At 49.9% G+C, this 21,540-nt stretch overlaps 1 protein-coding gene across 4 annotated transcripts in view; it reads left to right on the plus strand.

Moving 5' to 3' along the window:
* ST3GAL3 (ST3 beta-galactoside alpha-2,3-sialyltransferase 3) overlaps positions 1 to 21,540 on the plus strand; it is an 807,542-nt gene that overhangs the window by 723,048 nt on the left and 62,954 nt on the right. For all 4 annotated transcript variants that reach the window (XM_069227820.1, XM_069227817.1, XM_069227819.1 and 1 more), the window contains one exon: positions 16,045 to 16,191. In XM_069227820.1, the coding sequence (XP_069083921.1) occupies positions 16,045 to 16,191 (147 nt within the window). The remainder of the gene's footprint in view (positions 1 to 16,044; positions 16,192 to 21,540) is intronic.

Consider the following 21,540-nt stretch of genomic DNA (forward strand, 5'->3'; position numbering starts at 1 on the left):
TGCACTATACATAGGTCACTACCTATGTATAGCTTCACAATGGTAACTCTGAATATGGCCATGTAACATGTCTAAGATCATGGAATTGCCCCCCCAATGCCATCCTGGCATTGGTGAGACAATCCCATGATCCCCCGGGTCTCTAGCACAGACCAGGGTACTGCCAAACTGCCTTTCCCGGGGTTTCACTGCAGCTGCTGCTGCTGCCAACCCCTCAGACAGGTTTCTGCCCTCCTGGGGTCCAGCCAGGCTTGGCCCAGGAAGGCAGAACAAAGGATTTCCTCAGAGAGAGGGTGTTACACCCTCTCCCTTTGGAAAAAGGTGTCAGGGCTGGGGAGGAGTAGCCTCCCCCAGCCTCTGGAAATGCTTTGATGGGCACAGATGGTGCCCATCTCTGCATAAGCCAGTCTACACCGGTTCAGGGATCTCCCAGCCCTGCTCTGGCGCGAAACTGGACAAAGAAAAGGGGAGTGACCACTCCCCTGGCCTGCACCTCCCCTGGGAGGTGCCCAGAGCTCCTCCAGTGTGCTCCAGACCTCTGCCATCTTGGAAACAGAGGTGCTGCTGGCACACTGGACTGCTCTGAGTGGCCAGGGCCAGCAGGTGACGTCAGAGACTCCTTCTGATAGGCTCCTCCAGGTGTTGCTAGCCTATCCTCTCTCCTAAGTAGCCAAACCTCCTTTTCTGGCTATTTAGGGTCTCTGCTTTGGGGAATTCTTTAGATAACGAATGCAAGAGCTCATCAGAGTTCCTCTGCATCTTTCTCTTCACCTTCTGCCAAGGAATCGACTGCTGACCGCGCTGGAAGCCTGCAAAACTGCAACAAAGTAGCAAAGACGACTACTGCGACCTTGTAACGCTGATCCTGCCGCCTTCTCGACTGTTTTCCTGGTGGTGCATGCTGTGGGGGTAGTCTGCCTCCTCTCTGCACTAGAAGCTCCGAAGAAATCTCCCGTGGGTCGACGGAATCTTCCCCCTGCAACCACAGGCACCAAAGAACTGCATCACCGGTCCTCTGGGTCTCCTCTCAGCACAATGAGCGAGGTCCCTTGAACTCAGCAACTCTGTCCAAGTGACTCCCACAGTCCAGTGATTCTTCAGTCCAAGTTTGGTGGAGGTAAGTCCTTGCCTCCCCACGCTAGACTTCATTGCTGGGTACCGCGTGATTTGCAGCTGCTCCGGCTCCTGTGCACTTTTCCAGGATTTCCTTTGTGCACAGCCAAGCCTGGGTCCCCGGCACTCTAACCTGCAGTGCACGACCTCCTGAGTTGTCCTCCGGCGTTGTGGGACCTTCTTTTGTGACTTCGGGTGAGCTCCGGTTCACTCCACTTCGTAGTGCCTGTTCCGGGACTCCTGCGGGTGCTGCTTGCTTCTGAGTGGGCTCCTTGTCTTGCTGGGCGCCCCCTCTGTCTCCTCACGCAATTGGCGACATCCTGGTCCCTCCTGGGCCACAGCAGCATCCAAAAACCCTAACTGCGACCCTTGCAGCTAGCAAGGTTTGTTGGCAGTCTTTCTGCACGAAAACACCTCTGCAAGCTTCTTCACGACGTGGGACATCCATCCTCCAAAGGGGAAGTTTCTAGCCCTCTTCGTTCTTGCAGAATCCACAGCTTCTACCATCCGGTGGCAGCTTCTTTGCACCCACAGCTGGCATTTCCTGGGCATCTGCCCACTCCCGACTTGATCGTGACTTTTGGACTTGGTCCCCTTGTTCCACAGGTACTCTCGTCTGGAAATCCATCGTTGTTGCATTGCTGGTGTTGGTCTTTCTTGCAGAATTCCCCTATCACGACTTCTGTGCTCTTTGGGGAACTTAGGTGCACTTTGCACCCACTTTTCAGGGTCTTGGGGTGGGCTATTTTTCTAACCCTCACTGTTTTCTTACAGTCCCAGCGACCCTCTACAAGTTCACATAGGTTTGGGGTCCATTCGTGGTTCGCATTCCACTTCTAGAGTATATGGTTTGTGTTGCCCCTATCCCTATGTGCTCCCATTGCATTCTATTGTGACTATACATTGTTTGCACTGTTTTCTATTGCTATTACTGCATATTTTGGTATTGTGTACATATATCTTGTGAGCTCCGGTTCACTCCACTTCATAGTGCCTGTTCCGGGACTTCTGCGGGTGCTGCTTGCTTCTGAGTGGGCTCCTTGTCTTGCTGGGCGCCCCCTCTGTCTCCTCACGCAATTGGCGACATCCTGGTCCCTTCTGGGCCACAGCAGCATCCAAAAACCCTAACCGCGACCCTTGCAGCTAGCAAGGTTTGTTGGCAGTCTTTCTGCACGAAAACACCTCTGCAAGCTTCTTCACGACGTGGGACATCCATCCTCCAAAGGGGAAGTTTCTAGCCCTCTTCGTTCTTGCAGAATCCACAGCTTCTACCATCCGGTGGCAGCTTCTTTGCACCCACAGCTGGCATTTCCTGGGCATCTGCCCACTCCCGACTTGATCGTGACTTTTGGACTTGGTCCCCTTGTTCCACAGGTACTCTTGTCTGGAAATCCATTGTTGTTGCATTGCTGGTGTTGGTCTTTCTTGCAGAATTCCCCTATCACGACTTCTGTGCTCTTTGGGGAACTTAGGTGCACTTTGCACCCACTTTTCAGGGTCTTGGGGTGGGCTATTTTTCTAACCCTCACTGTTTTCTTACAGTCCCAGCGACCCTCTACGAGTTCACATAGGTTTGGGGTCCATTCGTGGTTCGCATTCCACTTCTAGAGTATATGGTTTGTGTTGCCCCTATCCCTATGTGCTCCCATTGCATGCTATTGTGACTATACATTGTTTGCACTGTTTTCTATTGCTATTACTGCATATTTTGGTATTGTGTACATATATCTTGTGTATATTTGCTATCCTCATACTGAGGGTACTCACTGAGATACTTTGGCATATTGTCATAAAAATAAAGTAGCTTTATTTTTAGTATATCTGTGTATTGTGTTTTCTTATGATATTGTGCATATGACACCAGTGGTATAGTAGGAGCTTCACACGTCTCCTAGTTCAGCCTAAGCTGCTCTGCTAAGCTACCATTATCTATCAGCCTAAGCTGCTAGACACCTCTTCTACACTAATAAGGGATACCTGGACCTGGTGCAGAGTGTAAGTACCCCTTGGTATGCACTACAAACCAGGCCAGCCTCCTACAGACATGAGGAAGAATGAAGATGGAACCATGATGAGAAATTCTACGAGCACCTTTGTACAAGGGATTGCTGGTTTGACTTCTTAGCAGGTGCAATTTGGTGGATGGTAGGTTGAATCAGAAGAGTATATTGTTAATGGTGAGGAAGTTTCTAGGCAGGACCTACCCTTTCGTGGCTTCCTCGTTACCACTTCATGAAAGCAAGCAGATGCCAGGGAGGTGCCGGGATCTCACTTTATTCACCTTTGTTTTGGACTCCTGCTTGGAGCCAGCATGTCCACTATCTGCTGTGACAGCCATCACCTTGCACAAAGGTTGTGTGCACTGCAGCCACGAAATGAAATGGGAAACTTTATATTTTCATGTTTTCATTTAGGGTCGCCTCTGGGTGTATACGGTGCTATTTTCCTGTTATGCCCACAAAAGCTTTTTTCTGTATTCTTGTTATTTGCCTTGTACTGTATAAAGCAACACAGTCCTTTGTTAATCAATGCGCCATCTCTTTGAGGTTTAGTTTGCGCTACATAAAACTACTAATGAATAAATAAATAATCCTCACATGGAAGGGGGTGTCCAGCCCTGGATGCCTGACCTGGAACTCTACCTCTTGTTTTGGAGGCTGCACCGGAAGTACAGAGAGCGGATCTGGAGGCCTCGTCTGGAATTGTTGTGTCGAGTTGAGTGAGGCGTTCATATTCAGTCTACATTACATGCCGAGGGGGCTTATGTGTGAGATGGCCAACTACGCCGTGGTCATACATGAAATGGAAGGAGATGTGGGTATATGAGTGACATATGTAAGTACACCATGGTTATAATTACTGACGTGTAGGGAGATGTGGGTATATGAGTGACATATGTAAATACACCATGGTTATAAATACTGAAGTGTAGGGAGATGTGGGTATATGGGCGAGGTATGTAAATACACCATAGTTATAAATACTGAAGTGTAGGGAGATGTGGGTATATGAGTGACATATGTAAGTACACCATGGTTATAAATACTGAAGTGTAGGGAGATGTGGGTATATGAGTGAGATATGTAAATACACCATGGTTATAAATACTGAAGTGTAGGGAGATGTGGGTATATGAGTGAGATATGTAAGTACACCATGGTTATAAATACTGAAGTGTAGGGAGATGTGGGTATATGAGTGAGATATGTAAGTACACCATGGTTATAAATACTGAAGTGTAGGGAGATGTGGGTATATGAGTGAGATATGTAAATACACCATGGTTATAAATACTGAAGTGTAGGGAGATGTGGGTATATGAGTGAGATATGTAAATACACCATGGTTATAAATACTGAAGTGTAGGGAGATGTGGGTATATGAGTGACATATGTAAGTACACCATGGTTATAAATACTGAAGTGTAGGGAGATGTGGGTATATGAGTGAGATATGTAAATACACCATGGTTATAAATACTGAAGTGTAGGGAGATGTGGGTATATGAGTGAGATATGTAAGTACACCATGGTTATAAATACTGAAGTGTAAGGAGATGTGGGTATATGAGTGAGATATGTAAATACACCATAGTTATAAATACTGAAGTGTAGGGAGATGTGGGTATATGGGTGAGATATGTAAATACACCATGGTTATAAATACTGAAGTGTAGGGAGAAGTGGGTATACAAGTGAGATATCTAAATACACCCTGCTTAAAATTCGTAGGTAGAGAGGAGGGGGCAAATGAGGGAGACATGCAGATGCCCCGTGGGTACAATTACTTAGGTGGAAGGGTTAGGGCACATCAGTGAGACTTTTAGAAGAGGAAGCAGTTTAAGAGACACTTTACTGTCTGTGGTGGCCGAGTGAGAGAGGATACAGGGAGCCGATCCATCTCAGCAGGAGGGAGGTGAATACTGTTCTGGGCTTGGTGGGCTTCAGGCAGACATCAGCAGTACCTTGAGAATGTTGCTCACAAAAAATAGAAAGCGCCTGGAACCGAATTCTTGCAGGTATTAATAACATTCAAAATGACAGTGCATGAAATCCCCTCCCCCGAGCATCTCGTGCCAGAGCATAAATGGTGACCCTCATATCCTGCACCCCCTTCTTATGTAGCGCCGACCCACTCCAGTCAGTGTCACCATCCTGTTCTGTGAATCAACTGACTAAACACCAGACCCCATCTGTGGCGGCCTCCCCGCCCAGTCACTCATTCATTAGAAGATATTGATAACATCAGCCTCATTATTCCCTACAAAGTTCCCACTGTGGGTCCCAAACCCACAAACGCGCTCCATTAGTGACTCAGGCGGTCCGCGCCTTCCTGTGCATCTGTTCTGTGGTTTGCTGCGTGTTGGCCCAGCGGTGCTGGCCCTTGACAAGCAATGAGTGGCCAGGGATGGGGCTTGCAGTGACTCACAGGCCAAACTCTGAGGTGGAGTGCGGGCAGACTCTGGAGAATGTTGGAAGGAAATGCCCCTGACATGGCTTCCTACTTCCCACCACAACACCACTGACAGAAGGCATCCAAGCTGCTTAATCCGTCTGTGGAACAACCCACAACTCTGGAAATCAGCAGCACCCCGGGAAACCACGTACACCTTCTGGAAGCCAACACCACCCTTAGGAACCACTTACAACTCTTGGAAACCAACAGCGCCCTGGGGAACCACGTGCAACTCTGAGAAACCACCACCACCCTGAGGAACCACAATCAGCTCTTGAAACCAGCAGCACCCCGGGAAACCACGTACACCTTCTGGAAGCCAACACCACCCTTAGGAACCACATACAACTCTTGGAAACCAACAGCGCCCTGGGGAACCACGTGCAACTCTGGGAAACCACCACCACCCTGAGGAACGACATATAACTCTTGGGAACCAACACCCATCTGGGGAACCACAAACTCTTGGCACCCAACAACCCCCCGGTGAACCACCTACAACTATTGGAAACCTACTGCACTCTGGGAAACCACATACAAATCTTGGAAACCAACAGCACCCCAGGGAACGACATACAACTCCTGGAAACCAACAGCACCCTGGAGAGCCACGTGCAACTCTGAGAAACCACCACCACCCTGAGGAACCACATACAACTCTTGAAACCAGCAGCACCCCGGGAAACCACGTACACCTTCTGGAAGCCAACACCACCCTTAGGAACCACTTACAACTCTTGAAAACCAACAGCGCCCTGGGGAACCACGTGCAACTCTGAGAAACCACCACCACCCTGAGGAACCACATACAACTCTTGGAAACCAACAGCGCCCTGGAGAGCCACGTGCAACTCTGGGAAACCACCACCACCCTGAGGAAGGACATATAACATTTGGAAATCAACAGCACCCTTAGGACTGACATACAACTCCTGGAAACCAACACCCACCTGGGGAACCACAAACTCTTGGATCCAACAGCCCCCCGGTGAACCACCTACAACTGTTGGAAACCTACTGCACTCTGGGAAACCACATACAAATCTTGGAAACCAACAGCACCCCGGGGAACGACATACAACTCCTGGAAACCACCCTGGGAAACCACGTAAGTTCTTGGAAACCAATAGCACTTCGAGAAACCACATACAACTCTTGGAATCCTACAGTACCCTGGGAAACCTCATACTTCTCTTGGAAAGCAACAGCACCCCGGAAAACAGTCAACACCACCCTGAGAAACCACATACACCTCCCTGGAAGCCAGCACCACCCCAGGAAAACATACACTTCCCTGAAAGCCAACAGCACCCCGGAAAACCACACGACCTCCTGAAAGCAAACATCACCCTGGGAAACCACATTTACCTTCTGGCAGGCAACACTACTGCAGGAAACAATGTACACCACATACACTTCCTGGAGGGCAATACCACCCCAGGAAACCACATACACCTCTCTGAAAAGTCAGCAAAACTTCCCAGGCATGGATAGATGCCCAAGCGTCATTACCCAGCACATTGCTAGTAGTCATTTAAACCCCCTTTGAAACTAGTACCAACATCTGGAAGTCCCCAACACCACCCCAGCCCCCCCCGGCACGTGCACTGAAATCCCTGTCTCTTCATCCAGAACATTGCTGCATGTCAACCAAACCTAGCTGGTAGTCAGTAATACCTTCCTGCAATGTGTTGGGACACACGCACCCCTCTTCTCGTACTATACCAGTAGGATTGTTTGAGACACAGAGCTCTATCCACCCCTTCTCTAGGCTTAGCTAGAACCCCCTGGCATGGATTGGCACCCAAGCCCCTCTCTGGCTGGGGTTGGCACACATGCATCCTCCCCCTCTGTATTACTGAGACAAGGTGTCCACCCAAATTGTGGATTTCCACACACAGGCCCGTTATCCCCCATATCAGTTCCAGCGGTCAGCCCCTGCTGGCATGGGGTGGCATGGGGTGGCATGCATGCACCATCTTCCACTCCATTACTGAGAGTGGCTCCTACTGGCTGGCATGGAGTGGCACACATGCACCATCTTCCATTCCATTACTGAGAGTGGCTCCTACTGGCTGGCATGGAGTGGCACACATGCACCATCTTCCATTCCATTACTGAGAGTGGCTCCTACTGGCTGGCATGGAGTGGCACACATGCACCATCTTCCATTCCATTACTGAGAGTGGCTCCTACTGGCTGGCATGGAGTGACACACATGCACCATCTTCCATTCCATTACTGAGAGTGGCTCCTACTGGCTGGCATGGAGTGGCACACATGCACCATCTTACATTCCATTACTGAGAGTGGCTCCTACTAACTGGCATGGGGTGGCACACATGCACCATCTTCCACTCCATTACAGAGAATGGCTCCTACTAGCTGGCATGGGGTGGCACACATGCACCATCTTCCACTCCATTACAGAGAGTGGCTCCTACTGGCTGGCATAGAGTGGCACACATGCACCATCTTCTACTCCATTACTGAGAGTGGCTTATACTAGCTGGCATGGAGTGGCACACATGCACCATCTTCCACTCCATTAGTGAGAGTGGCTTCTACTAGCTGGCATGGGGTGGCACACATGCACCATCTTCCACTCCATAACCGAGAGTGGCTTCTACTTGCTGGCATGGAGTGGCACACATGCATTGTCGTCACTGTCTTCCACTTCATTACTGGAAGCGGCTGTCCGCCCATTGGCATGGAGTGCCAGACAGCGTTTGGTCCATTACGTCAGTGTAAGCTGTCAGCATCTGACATGGGATGGCATGCAGATTGCCTGCCTCAGTTTACAGGCCACTTATCGAGTTATTACTGATTGGCGTCTCCCTCGACCGCCCTTGTGTTGCCTCCAAAAACACCCAGTAATGTTTTGACTGTTGAGACTTGGCACGCGAGTCCTTCCAGAGAGACCAACTGTAGGTGGTAACAGGATGTGGCATGTGGCCCCGGCCCTTTGCACCCTGCCCACTCTTCACCTAGAGACCCTCGGTGTTCTGCATCTCCCCCGCATTCATATATTTAAAGGCTAGGTCCCCAAGTCCTCTCCTACCCCAAGATAATGGTTTGAGGGTAGAGGTTACGCCAACACGGACCAGAAGCTCGGGTTACTAGGAACGTACCAAGGAACGAATGGGTATGGAAGAGGAGCTGCCTTCTCCCTCTCCTAGGCACAGAGGTGCCTTGGTTCTTTGCTAAGGGGAGATGCCCTGGTGGAGCTGCGCAGGGCCAGTGTCACACTGCCCTTCATTCATGTACACCTGACCCTGCACAAAACCCCATGCAGTAGATTCACCTTTGTCTCTGGTGCCCTGTTTCTTTGACCCAGGCATGAGTTACTGCAGGGGCCATAACGCGTGGTCACCAACACAAGGCTTGGTGTAAGATGGTTCCTGGCAGTGAACATTGCACACAGTTTTGTTACTACCACCTTTGATAAGGGATTTTTAGATCAGTGGCCTCCAACAACAGATCTAGTACAGGGTAAGGGCCCGGGTGTAAGGAACTGTGTGCACAATAACAGTACACCAGTACTGGCCTATTTAGCTGTTTCCTCTGCCGGTAAACGCCAGTGCTACCTTAGAGAAGGGAAACTGTGATGGGGTCAAGGAGCTCTGTGTGGGAGGAGGCTCAGGGCATGGACTGTCTGAGCTAGATTCATAGGCCCCTTATTACTGAGGCCACACCCACCCAGCCTTGTTTAGAAGACCAATGACTTCACATAAAATTATTCACACTAAATCACAAACATCTACAGAAGCCTCTACACGCAGCTCCCTCAATCTACCACCCTTTTTAGGTCAAAGCCTACCAGACGGAGCCGGTGTCTGGTTTGCTAACAACATCTTGGGTGCATCCGGAAAGCTTCCCTCGGAATGCAGTCTACCTGTTGTTTACCATTTTGGCTTTGTGGTTTGTAACTCACATTTTCTTGCTTTTTATTTGCTGGCTTTATTTTTTTTAGGCTATCCAGCTTGAGTGTACCCCTTCCGATGCCCAAACCGTATTTACAGTATCCTTCGGAGTGCTCCCTTTCTGTAAACAGGCCTTTGAATTTTGTTCTTATCTTGTCACATTTGCTGTGCATTCAAATACAGAGGTCAAATGTCAGGCTCTGACTTCTGAGGGAGCTCTGTGTTTTTATTTTTCTTGCTCTGACTTCAGAGTGCGAGGATTTATGTGACAATCATGGTGGGTACTGGGGGTAATTCTGTAGTGTGGTGAAAACAAATATTTTAATGCCATTACAACAAATCAATACACTAAGGGATGACATTTCCACACATTATCATTTGTGTGCTGTATACTTTCATGAGTAAAACTATATGTCTGTGCAAATTTAATGATCATTTCAATTGGAGATGTGTTGTCTGTAATGGCAGGGTGCTACCACACCATGCATGCTCTACTTTACCCCACTCCACTCTACACTACTCCGCACCACTGCACTCTATTGTGCGCCTCTCCACTCACTCGACACTGCGTCATTGCACTCTATTGTGCACCACACCACTCTGCGCCACTTCACTCTATGCCTCTACTCTACACCATTCTACTCTTTGCCAAATCGCTGTACCTCACTCTGTGCCACTGCACTCTACGTCACTCAACTATGCAACACTGCACTTTATGCCACTGTACTCTAAGCCAGTGCTTTCTATTCTGTACCACTCCACTCAACGGCAGTGCACTCTATGCCAATCCATTCTACCAATCCATTCCACAACACTCTAATCTGCTCTCTACTCTATTCTATGCCACTGTACTCAACTGTGCACCACTCTACTCTGAAACAATCTACTCTACACCACTCTACTTTGCGCCATTTCACTATACTCCGTCCCACTGCACTCTGTACCAATGCACTTTACCCCCTTACTCGAAACCATTGCACTCTACGCTGATCTACTCAACACCATTGCGCTCTATGCCACTATACTCTACTCTGCGCCACTAATCACTACCCTGCACCACTCCACTATACTCTGTTCGACTCGACTCTGCAATACCCCACTCTTTGCTACTCTACTCTCCACCATTGAACTCTGTACCACTCTTCTCTGCACCACTGCACTCTATGCCAGTGCACTCTACTCTGCACTGCTGTACTCTGCCACTCTACTGCACTCTTAGCCAGTGCACTTTATGCCACTACACTCCTCTTCTCTGCATCGCTCCACTTAACGCCACTGCACTCTTAGCCAATCCACTCTAAGCCACTTTAATCTACTCTACAGCACCGCGCTGTGTGCCAGTCATTCCACTCTGCACCATTCCACTCTACACCACTGCAATCTGCCATCCACCAATCGACTCTATTCTACACTGCTGCACTTTATGCAAATCAACTGTACGCCACTGCACTGTACTCTGCAGCAATCTACACCACTGCACTCTGCACCACTCTACCTGCACCATTTCACTCTATGCCACTGTACTCTGTACCACTCTACACCACTGCACTCTAGACCAGTGCACTCTAGTCTACACCACTGCACTCTTCAACACTACTCTGCAACGTGCACTCCCCACCACTGAATTGTATGCCACTCTACTCGGCACCACTGCACTCTACGCCTCTGTATTTTACTCTGCATCACTGTACTCTACAAAAGTCTACTACACTGTGCCACTGCATTATACGCCAATAGACTTTGATACTCTAATCTACTGTGCACCACTGCACTTCACTCTGTGCTTCTCCACTGTACTCTGCACCCCTCTACTGTATGCCAGTATACTCTACCCCACACTACTATGCACCACTGCACTCTACAGCACTCCAGCCTGGGCCGCTCCATTGTGCTTCTCACCGCTCCTCTCTATGCCACTGCACTTAATGCCACTACTCTGTACCACTCCTCTCTACCACGCTCCACTGCACTCTCGGGCACTTCACTCTACCCTGAGTACTCTATGCCACTGCATTCTACACCACTGCACCCTACTCCACTCCACTCTCTGCCACTGCACTCTACACCCTACTCCACTCTCTGCCACTGCACTCTACACCCTACTCCACTCTCTGCCACTGCACTCTACACCACTAGACCCTACTCCACTCTCTGCCACTGCACTCTACACCCCTACACCCTACTCCACTCTGTACCACTCCTCTCTACCCTGCACCACTGCACTCTCGGGCACTTCACTCTACTCTGAAACAATCTACTCTACACCACTGCACCCTACACCACTGCACCCTACACCACTCCGCTCCACGCCACTTCGCTCTACTCTGGAACAATCTGCTCTACATCAGTACACTCTGGGCCTGATTCTAACTTTGGAGGACGGTGTTAAACCGTCCCAAAAGTGGCGGATATACCACCTACCGTATTACGAGTTCCATAGGATATAATGGACTCGTAATACGGTAGGTGGTATATCCGCCACTTTTGGGACGGTTTAACACCGTCCTCCAAAGTTAGAATCAGGCCCTCTGTGCCCTACGCCACTCTACTCCACTCTGCACCACTTCATTCCATGCTGTGGCACTTTACGCCACTCTACTGTACCCCACCCACTCTACTCTAAACCAGTGCACTCAACCCCATTTTACTCAAAACCAGTGCACTCTACGCCATCTACTCTGCCCCACTGTACTGTACTGTACAACGCACTGTATTTTTTGGCATTCCCCAAATGACCACCTTCATGGATTCCCCACTAGCACCCTCCAACAGTGCCCCTCCTCTCTCCACAGCCCCTCTATCACATGCATTTCATTTTTTTTATAGCGCCTCACTTACCAGGCAATGAGGATTAAGAATTGTAAAAATCACACGTCATCCATACTAGTAGGCAGTATAATTTAAGAGCGCTTGGTTTGGGGAAGCACAAACTCGGGATCTGAAACATAGCACAGTGGTTGTGGTTGGCTTTACTAATATAGAATATATTTGTACCTAAACTGACCTTTTTTTGGCAACATTAAGATAATGAAAGAATGGGGGGGACAGACAAAAGGTTGTAACCCATACCTTGCGGTTTGCATGCAGCTCTTTGATGACAGTTCATAGATCACTGAGTCATATCAGGATTGTACGTTAGGAACTGCAGATAACAGAAGGATCTTTGTTACAAATGCAGTGACCCGCTGACCTGTCCATATAAAATAGAGTTCTGTGGTTTTCGTGGAACGCGTTCTTTGCAGCAGGCACATTAACCCTCTGTACTACTTTATGATGAAACAGCCCTGTCGCTACAGCAAACTCCTACAACGTAGCTATTTTTGCATGCTGACGACACTCCCTCTACACCGTCCTAGGTCACGTACAGAACTCTTTACCAGCCAGTACTGATGTCCGTACTGCGCACAAGGTAGTTACTGAATAAAGGATTATACACCACCGTAAAATGAATGTGAACATCTGTCCAGAGTACAAAGGGGTTCCTGTGGCTTTGTGTTGCACTGAATTTACTGCCCAGAGTAGGATACCTGGGCGTTGTTACAAGAGGACCTTGTCTGTGGGTGTGTTTTGTCTTAAGATCTGGGAATAAACCCTGTGCTTTCCATAGGAAGGCTGCACGTCTACAAGCGTGGGCCGCCGGCAGCTGAAACGCAATCTGCGCCCGCCGCAGATGGTATTCCCAAGAAATCTTCTCACCAGTGAAATGGTGCTCGGGTTCTATGCCAGGTAGACTAGAAACGTGCCCTGGCAGCGTAGCTCCTGTAACATTCGCGGTTAGTGGCGGAGAGACCCGCGCTCACTGTACAGACTGGCCACCTTACTATGCGGGGATTCGCTATTCTTCATGAAAAGCGCCTACAGTGCTGCAGATGGCGCAAGGAGAGTGCGTCCGCCGTCTGAACCCGCAGACCCGCTTTTGTTCTTTCCAAGTGTCCTGCTCGGGCTCCCTGCCTTTGTGCGGAGGGATGCTTCTCACAGGAGAGGCCCCCAGGCTGACTCCAAGCAGCAGGGCCCACGGTGTGGGACAACGAAAGCTCTCTGTAGTTGGCCGCCATTACCTTTCTGAAGCAGGAGGTAGGAACTCACAGAGGGGAGGCCTGGGAACCTCCCCGCCTGGTACAGCAGAAACTAGAGCCCCACCCGTCACCCCTACCATCCACCGACGGCAGTGCCCAAGCAGAACTAACCGAGAGCCCCTTGCTAGCAGGGCTCATAAACCTGCTAGAAGTGCACCCATCTTACCTACCTGAGTGTCCAGCCTTAGACATGCAGGCAGCACACTTCCAGTGCCTAGAAGCTGTCCTCACCCCGGGCCACGCCACGACCAGGGGCATGTGGAAATGGACCCCAGTTTGCTTTTGACACTCGAGCCAAACTTTTAAGGGTGAGCATCAGAAGACATCCACGCCAGGATTTGCATTATCTCCTTTTTGATGTTTGCTGTGTTTACTCTCCACCGAAGTTACTGCTGCCTTTGAGCACCGACCAAGCCCTGAGATATGTCCCTGTATGTGTACCGAGCCATTACTTTATGCATCCAGCCCTTGAGCTACTCGGCTTTTCTGTCTGAAGTAGTGATCTAAGCAGAAGCCTTTCAGCCGATGTACTGTTTGTCTGACTAGTGCTTATCCACGTACCCAGTATAGTACTGTCTCACATGCAGATCATTGTTTCTTTCCACAGCTTTGCACCCTCAGACTGCTGCATGCACTTTCAAATAAGCCTCCATTTTATTCCCATGAAAACTGACCCTGATTTAAAACTTCAAATTCAAAACTCTCATTTGTGTTTGCGTTTATCCATATTATTTTTTTTGTATATTGTCCACACCACATTTCAGATATAACAACCTCACCTTTAAATTCATACCCATGATACCAAACAATACATAATCTCATATAGCTCATCCATTAACACCACCAACCATTTTGATTAGATTAGTTTACATAGTGCCCCCCAATAAAGATCTTACCTAACTGCTATTAATTTAATATATCACAGAAAAACTGGAGTGGATGCATGTGATACTTTCCCCAAAACCTTAAGTCTTATCCCAATAACCAACACTTATTTGTGTTTAGAAGAAACTTGTTGCCTGGTGTAAAGCACTCCAATGCCTCATCAGGGGTAAAATTTGCATTAAATAAATTTAGTTACATTACATTATAACCACCCTGGCTTACACTAATAGTTTAATACTCAACAGTCATATAGTTGATTGTAGTTTATAAAAGCACAATAATTTCTTTATACTGCTTGACACTCTCACACACGCATATCTCAAAACTGCTACAGGTCAAGTCCACCACGCAGTTCTGTATCAGTTTGTAGCAGTCCACCACCCATCGCCAGCCGAATTGTCATGGAATAGCTGCAGTGGTCTGCCACTGGTGGACTGCAGTAGTGGACTTTATTGTAGTCCACCACTGCCGGCCACAGCAAGCTACATATTATGAGAGCCTCTTGACGCCTCGCGATGCGTCAGATGTGTGATATTACCCCACTCCATCCCAGCAGATCTCTCCACCTTGTCTTCCTCCAACTTAAGCCTGCTCAGGATCATATGCTTTAAACGAAATATCTCAGGATGGACATCCCAGTACAGTAACCAATTTAGCAGATTATGATCATAAGAAATGCCAAAATGGCACCTGCAGAGCTGGTCAAAGCTTCCAGATTACCAAAAATGTTTTAAACTGTGTGACTTTCTCACACACTTCTTCATCCATCACACTGCTTTGCGCTGCACCAAATAACGCGATAGCAGCACCCTGGTGGTCATTACACAAGGCATGGAAACACTTAGGCCCTCATTATGAACATGGCGGTCTGGACTACCATGACGGCGGTGGCAGTAATTGCTGCCAATGGCATGGCGGTCCAGACAGCCATATAATGAATGTGGCTCAACCGCCACGTTTGAAACGCAGCCACCGCCAGGCTTCTGCCACCAGGCAGCCTGGCGGCGTTTCTTATCTGACTGGGCAGCCGCTGGTTAATGGGTCAGATTCCACCAGCCTTTCAGGCTGGCGGCATGAGCGACTTAGCCCCTGCACTTGGCATGGGCAGTGGAGGGGCCCCCATGCACAGCCCCGTCGCGCATTTCACTGCCCGATTTACGGGCCGTGAAATGCCCGACAGGTGCTGCTGCACCCTCCGCACTGCTACATTGCCGCCGGCTCCATTTGGAGCCAGCGTCAATGTTCAGGCCCGCATTCAGCTGGGCCGGCTGGCGGAAACACTGTTTTCGCCCGCTGGCCCAGCTGAATGTTTACTATGTGGCCGGCGGGGGGTTCTGCGCACTGGCGGTCTTCTGTTGACCATCGGTGCCGATAATCAAACGGAGGCACTTCCAACCATAGATCCTACATGGTGTAGCATGCTACTCATTTACACAGGCGCTTCAGTGCCCCACATAGGGGTAGTAAGCACTACATAAATGTTGAAATGCAGTACATTACAATAAAGTTGTGATCTTGGTGCCACACCGCCCATGGCATTCTACAGTGTCATTCTGCCTCTTCTGATCCCCAATTCTTTTTTTCATCCCCAGAACATCCCAACCTTGGGCAGCGTCGCCATCACCATGGCACTACACAACTGTGATGAAGTCGCCGTTGCCGGCTTTGGGTACGACATGAACTTGCCAAATGCGCCACTGCACTACTACGAGAACATTAAGATGTCTGCTATCAAAGAGGTAAGGCATCTCAAAGTGCCAAGTTGTGTCTGAGGATCTCATAGGGCTGTGTCTTTCCTGCTTGTCAATATCTGAAGATCTGCTAGGCCAGTGCCTTTTCGCTAGGCACTATCCGATGACCTGATAGGGCATTGTCCTTCTTAAAAGGCAGTGTATGGTGATCTGATAGGCCACATTCCTTTCTTCTAGACTGTGTAGAAACTAGGGCGTGTAGACTAGCTGATCTAATAGAACAGTATCTCTCCTAAAAGGCACTGTGTGGTGATCTGAAAGGACAGTGCTCTTCCTGCTAGCTTGTGTCTGGTGATCAGAAAGGGCAGTATTCCTCCTACTAGGGAGTGTCCGCTGCACTATTGGGGTAGTGTCTCAGGCTGTGGTTGAACTGTGGCCTTTATAACAACCAGTGTCTAAGGCCCTGGTAAGATTGCATCCTTCCTGCTATTCAGTTTCTGATGATCTGAAAGGACAGTGTCCTATTTGCAGCCCGTATCTTGGCATCTGATAAGGCAGTGTCCTTTCTACTAGGCTGTGTCTTATCTGATAGGGCAATGTTCTTCCTGTATCACATCCGGCAGTATTTCGGGTTCTCATGGGACCCTGTTATTAGGACTGTACGTGGGACCCAGGGAGGACCCAGGCCCTTCTTTCCGCCCAGTGGTGAGTCTCTGATAAGGCAATGCAATGGTAAGTCCTAGGTAGCCCTGTAGCCTTCCTATCTGATAGAGACTTCTTGTTGCAGATTCCTTACCTTAGAATTTCCCCCAGACGTCAGACTGGATCCGGAGATTTTTCTTCGAGCAATACCCTTGCACCTCGGTAGGTGGTGTTGGTCGACTTCGCGGGTGTTGGCGTCGTAGTTGCTCTGATGATGTCGAGAGTAGTACATAGACGCCACCTCAGCACAGTGATGTCAGTTTTTTTCTTTCTGCGCCACACGCTGATCCGGAGAGAGCTACCCTGGTCTCTTTTTGACTGAATTAGACCATTTTGTTGACTTGTCTAGTGAGCTTTTGGTGCGTTGAGGATGTCCCCGAAGACCGGTATCAAGCCGTGCAAGGACTGTCACACATGATGTCAGTGACGGATCCTCATCGGATTTGTTTGTGGTGTCTCAAGCACGACCACAAGTCGTGCTCCCAGTGCCGGGCCATGCACCCGAAGGCCTTGAGGGAGCGGTCCCTCAAACTCATGGCGGACTGGCGCTGGACTCCGCGTAGGTCCCAGTCTCGATCGAGAGGAAGGTCTCTAGACTGTTCACGGAGCCATCACCACTTGTCTTCAAAATCTTCGGGTGCAGGTAAGAAAAAGTCGTCGTCAAAGAGGTGTCATCGCTCTCCGACTTTGCCCCGTCGCTCTGCTGACGTGACGCGGGAGGAGCGTCGACGCTCAAGGCCTCCGTCCTTGGAGCCTGCTTCTGGGTCCGGTCCGCGCTTCCCCGAGTTTCCAGGAGCCAGAGCAACCCCTGCCCAACTTAAAGAATTCTGTGAGGCCATGCACCTCATCTTTGGGTGGCCCGACCCCGATACGGCGCCTTCTGGCCCAAGGGGTTCAGTTGGGGAGACCTTCGGGTTCTGCACCGATGGCTTCGGCTCCTGCGACCGAGATCCCCTCCAGATACGCTCGCACCAGTGAGACCTTCGCCAGGTCGATTGTCAACCCTCCTGATGTCGGTAGTGCCCACAATCGACGTCGATCCGATCCTTATCCCCGATGACTCTGAGTCGGATCGGTGTCAGCCGACGCCCCCTTTGTCTTCGATGGGGCCTATTTACCCTAGGTTGGATTTGGTTTCTTTTTCCTATGGGTACGAATTCAGGGAAGGATTAGAGAGGTCCCTGGACTCTTATGAATACCAGGATGACCCATCTTTGGACTGGGCACAGGAATTGGGCAACACCAGTGGACTGGACGCTTCTCTAGACGCTAGCATGCTGTCTCCTAATGTGGCTATGGCAGAAGTAGCGACTTATGGTATGGTGGTCAGTAGGGCGGCCGAGGTCCTTGGCCTTGAGCTTACTACTGTAGAGGTCAGGTCCAACCTCCTGATGGAGGTTCTTCAACCAGGGGCTTCCACATCTGAGCCCCCTTTACTGTTCAGTGAAGCCCTCACCGATGTCCTTTTGGGTACTTAGTCCAAACCCAACACAGGAGCTTCTGTGAATAGGACTATCGTACGCCGCAATCGGCCCGCTCCGAACGACCCTAAATTCATGTCCCAATACCCCACGCCTGAGAGTCTTGTCATCCAGGCTTCCACGTCTTCAGGTGCATTCCCTTCCGCACCCCTGGATAGGGAATCAAAAAGGCTGGAACAATTTGGGAAGAATTTTTCTTCTTCCTCTAGTCTTGCGCTTTGGTCTGTGAACACTGCATGCCTTCTGGGCCGCTATACCCACTCTGTGTGGGAAAAGGTTGCACAAGTCCTGCTGCAGATTCCGGAGGAGGCCCGTGCTATCGTCTCCCAAGCTGTCAACGATGTGAGAGATGCGGTGAAGTTCACAATCCAATGTGGGCTGGACACGACCGACACTCTAGGCAGATCGGTTGCTACGACAGTGGCTTTGCAACGCCACGCCTGGTTGCGTACTTCTGGTTTTTCTGGAGATGTTCAACTGTCCCTCATGGACATGCCCTTTGATGGCTCCTGTCTCTTTGGAGACAATGCAGACTCGGCCTTGGAGAGATTTAAGGATTCCCGGGCTACGGCTCGGTCTCTTGGTCTTTCCTTTGCCCCCGCAGCCCGCTTTTCGCCCCTTTCGTGGCCATGGAAGGGGCTCCCTGTCACGTCCCCACCCTGCCACCCATGCTGTTCAGCTGCTGCGTGGCCGGGGATGCAGAATCCACATGGGACAGGAAACCAGAGGTCTGCCCAGTCCACCTCTGCCCCCGCTGCAGCCTCAAACCCTCCTAGTCTGTCCCCTCACTCTCTTCCAGTTGGCGGCAGGTTTCGCTATCACCTGCCCCACTGGGAATCCATCACTATGGAAAGGTGGGTTTTGCAGATCGTTCGAAAGGGCTACTCCCTCCCTTTTGAATCTGCTCCACCAGCCATGCCTCCATCACTCAGCCAACTCCAGGAGGATCATTTGGCACTTCTCCGCCAGGATGTCATGGCTCTCATGGCCAAGGGAGCTATAGAGAAGGTCCCTGTGCCCGAAGTAGGTCGTGGTTGTTATTCCCGCTACTTTCTGGTGCTGAAAAAGGACACAGGCTTACGTCCTATCTTAGACCTTCGGGACATGAACAAGAACTTCCTCAAGAAGGAGAAATTCTGAATGCTCACACTGGCTCAGGTTCTGTCTGCCTTAGACCCAGGAGACTGGATGGTAGCGTTGGACTTGCCGACGCTTATTTCAACATCCCCATACTGCCTGCCCACAGACGTTACCTATGATTCGTGGTAGGTCACGAGCACTATCAGTTTACCGTGATCCCCTTCAGCCTTACCAGCGCTCCTCAGGTGTTCACGAAAGTGATGGTGGTGGTTGCAGCTCATCTGCGCAGGTAAGGGGTTTCAGTCTTCCCCTACCTCGATGACTGGCTGTTGAAGGTGGATTTGCCCCAGAAAGTCGTCTCCCCCCTTCAGACTACGGCGAATATCCTGCAAATGATGGGGTTCACTATAAACGTGCCAAAGTCACACCTGACTCCCTCTCAGACGCTCCCTTTCATCTGAGCTGTTCTGGACACAGTTTCTGGCTTATCCTCCCGAAAAGCGAGTCCAAGAAATTAAGGCTATGATTCCGATCTTTCAGCCTCTGTCTTGGGTTTCGATGAGACTGACTCTGAGGCTGCAGGGTCTCGTGGCCCCCCTGCATCCTGCTAGTGACACATGCCAGATGGCATATGTGGGCTCTGCAGTGGGACATAAAGTTCCAGTGGGCGCAGCATCAGGGAGATCTCGGAGGGGACTGCGAAAGACCTGCAGTGGTGGCTTTCGAATCCGCATTGGGTCCACGGCAGATCCCTCTCCCTTTCTCCACCCAAACCTGTCCAATCTCCGCCTTCATGCGTGGAGATTGAGCAGCAACAGTTCACGACTTTTGATCTTCCACCCGAAGTCTGTGATGTCCTCTTGGCAGCCAGGCGTCCCTACACCAAAACTGTATGCGCCTGTTGTTGTCATAAATTTGTGGCATGGTGCACCAACAAATCTGTTGATCCCCTCTCTGCCCTCTGTCCGAGGTTCTTTTGTTCATTCTTTCTTTGGCCCAGCAGGGCTCTGCTTTGGGCACCCTTAAAGGGTATTTATTTGCCATTTTGGCCCTTTTTAGGTTACCCGATCAGCCCTCACTCTTTAAATCTCCTATTGTGAGTAGATTCCTAAAAGGTCTTACCCATTTATTTCCTCCCACTCCATTTATCATGCCTCAGTGGGACCTCAACCTTGTCCTTACTTATTTATTTTGTACTCCCTTTGAGCCGATGCATAATTGTCCCTTACGGCTCCTCACCTTCAAAACGGTCTTTCTTGTTGCCATCACCTCTGCTCGCAGGGTGAGTGAGCTTCAGACCCTTTCGTCCAAGCCTCCATACTTGTCTGTGCACCCTAACAAAGTGGTGTTGCGCACTAAGGCCTCCTTCCTTCCAAAGGTGGTTATGCCTTTTCATGTAAGACTGTCCATCACCCTGCCTACTTTCTACGCACCTCCAACCTCCACATCCTTCCCATGAGGAGGAGAGACTCCACTGTCTGGACCCAAAAAGAGCATTGGCGTTCTATCTTAATCGTACTAAAGATTTTCGGGTGGAAATCAACTCTTTGTCGGGTATGTGGGTGCAAAAAAAAGGGAAGGCGGTGCAAAAACGTACCATCTCTCAATGTGTACTTCTTTGCATCAAGATGTGCTACACTTTGGCCAAAAAGCAACCCCCTGAGGGTTTTCGTGCTCATTCCACCAGAGCAGCTGCTGCTTCCTCTGCGTTGGCACGTGGAGTTCCTGTCCTGTATATCTGCCAGGCAGCTACGTGGGCGTCCCTGCACACGTTTGCCAAACACTACTGCCCAGGTCCGTCAGGATGGCTACTTTGGTCGTTCGGTCCTGCAGGACTTCCTGGTATGATCTTGGTTCGCAGCCCACCATCGAGAATGGCATTGCTTGGGTATCTCTTCTAAGGTAAGGAATCTGCAACTAGAAGTCTTTATCAGATGTAGAAGTTACTTACCTTCGGTAACGAAAAACCTTATAGAAACATATTCTAGTTGCAGATTCCTTACCGATCAACCCATCTTCCCCGCTTGCGAACTGATTTCTAGGGACAGGGATTCCCTCCTCAGGTCCTTAGCTCTCACCAATCTCAGTGTTCTTAGAGGCTCTGCGCTAAGGCTATATACTACTCCAGACGTCA

The sequence above is a fragment of the Pleurodeles waltl genome, chromosome 4_1 (assembly GCF_031143425.1).
Source record: "Pleurodeles waltl isolate 20211129_DDA chromosome 4_1, aPleWal1.hap1.20221129, whole genome shotgun sequence".
Classification (NCBI taxonomy): domain Eukaryota; kingdom Metazoa; phylum Chordata; class Amphibia; order Caudata; family Salamandridae; genus Pleurodeles; species Pleurodeles waltl.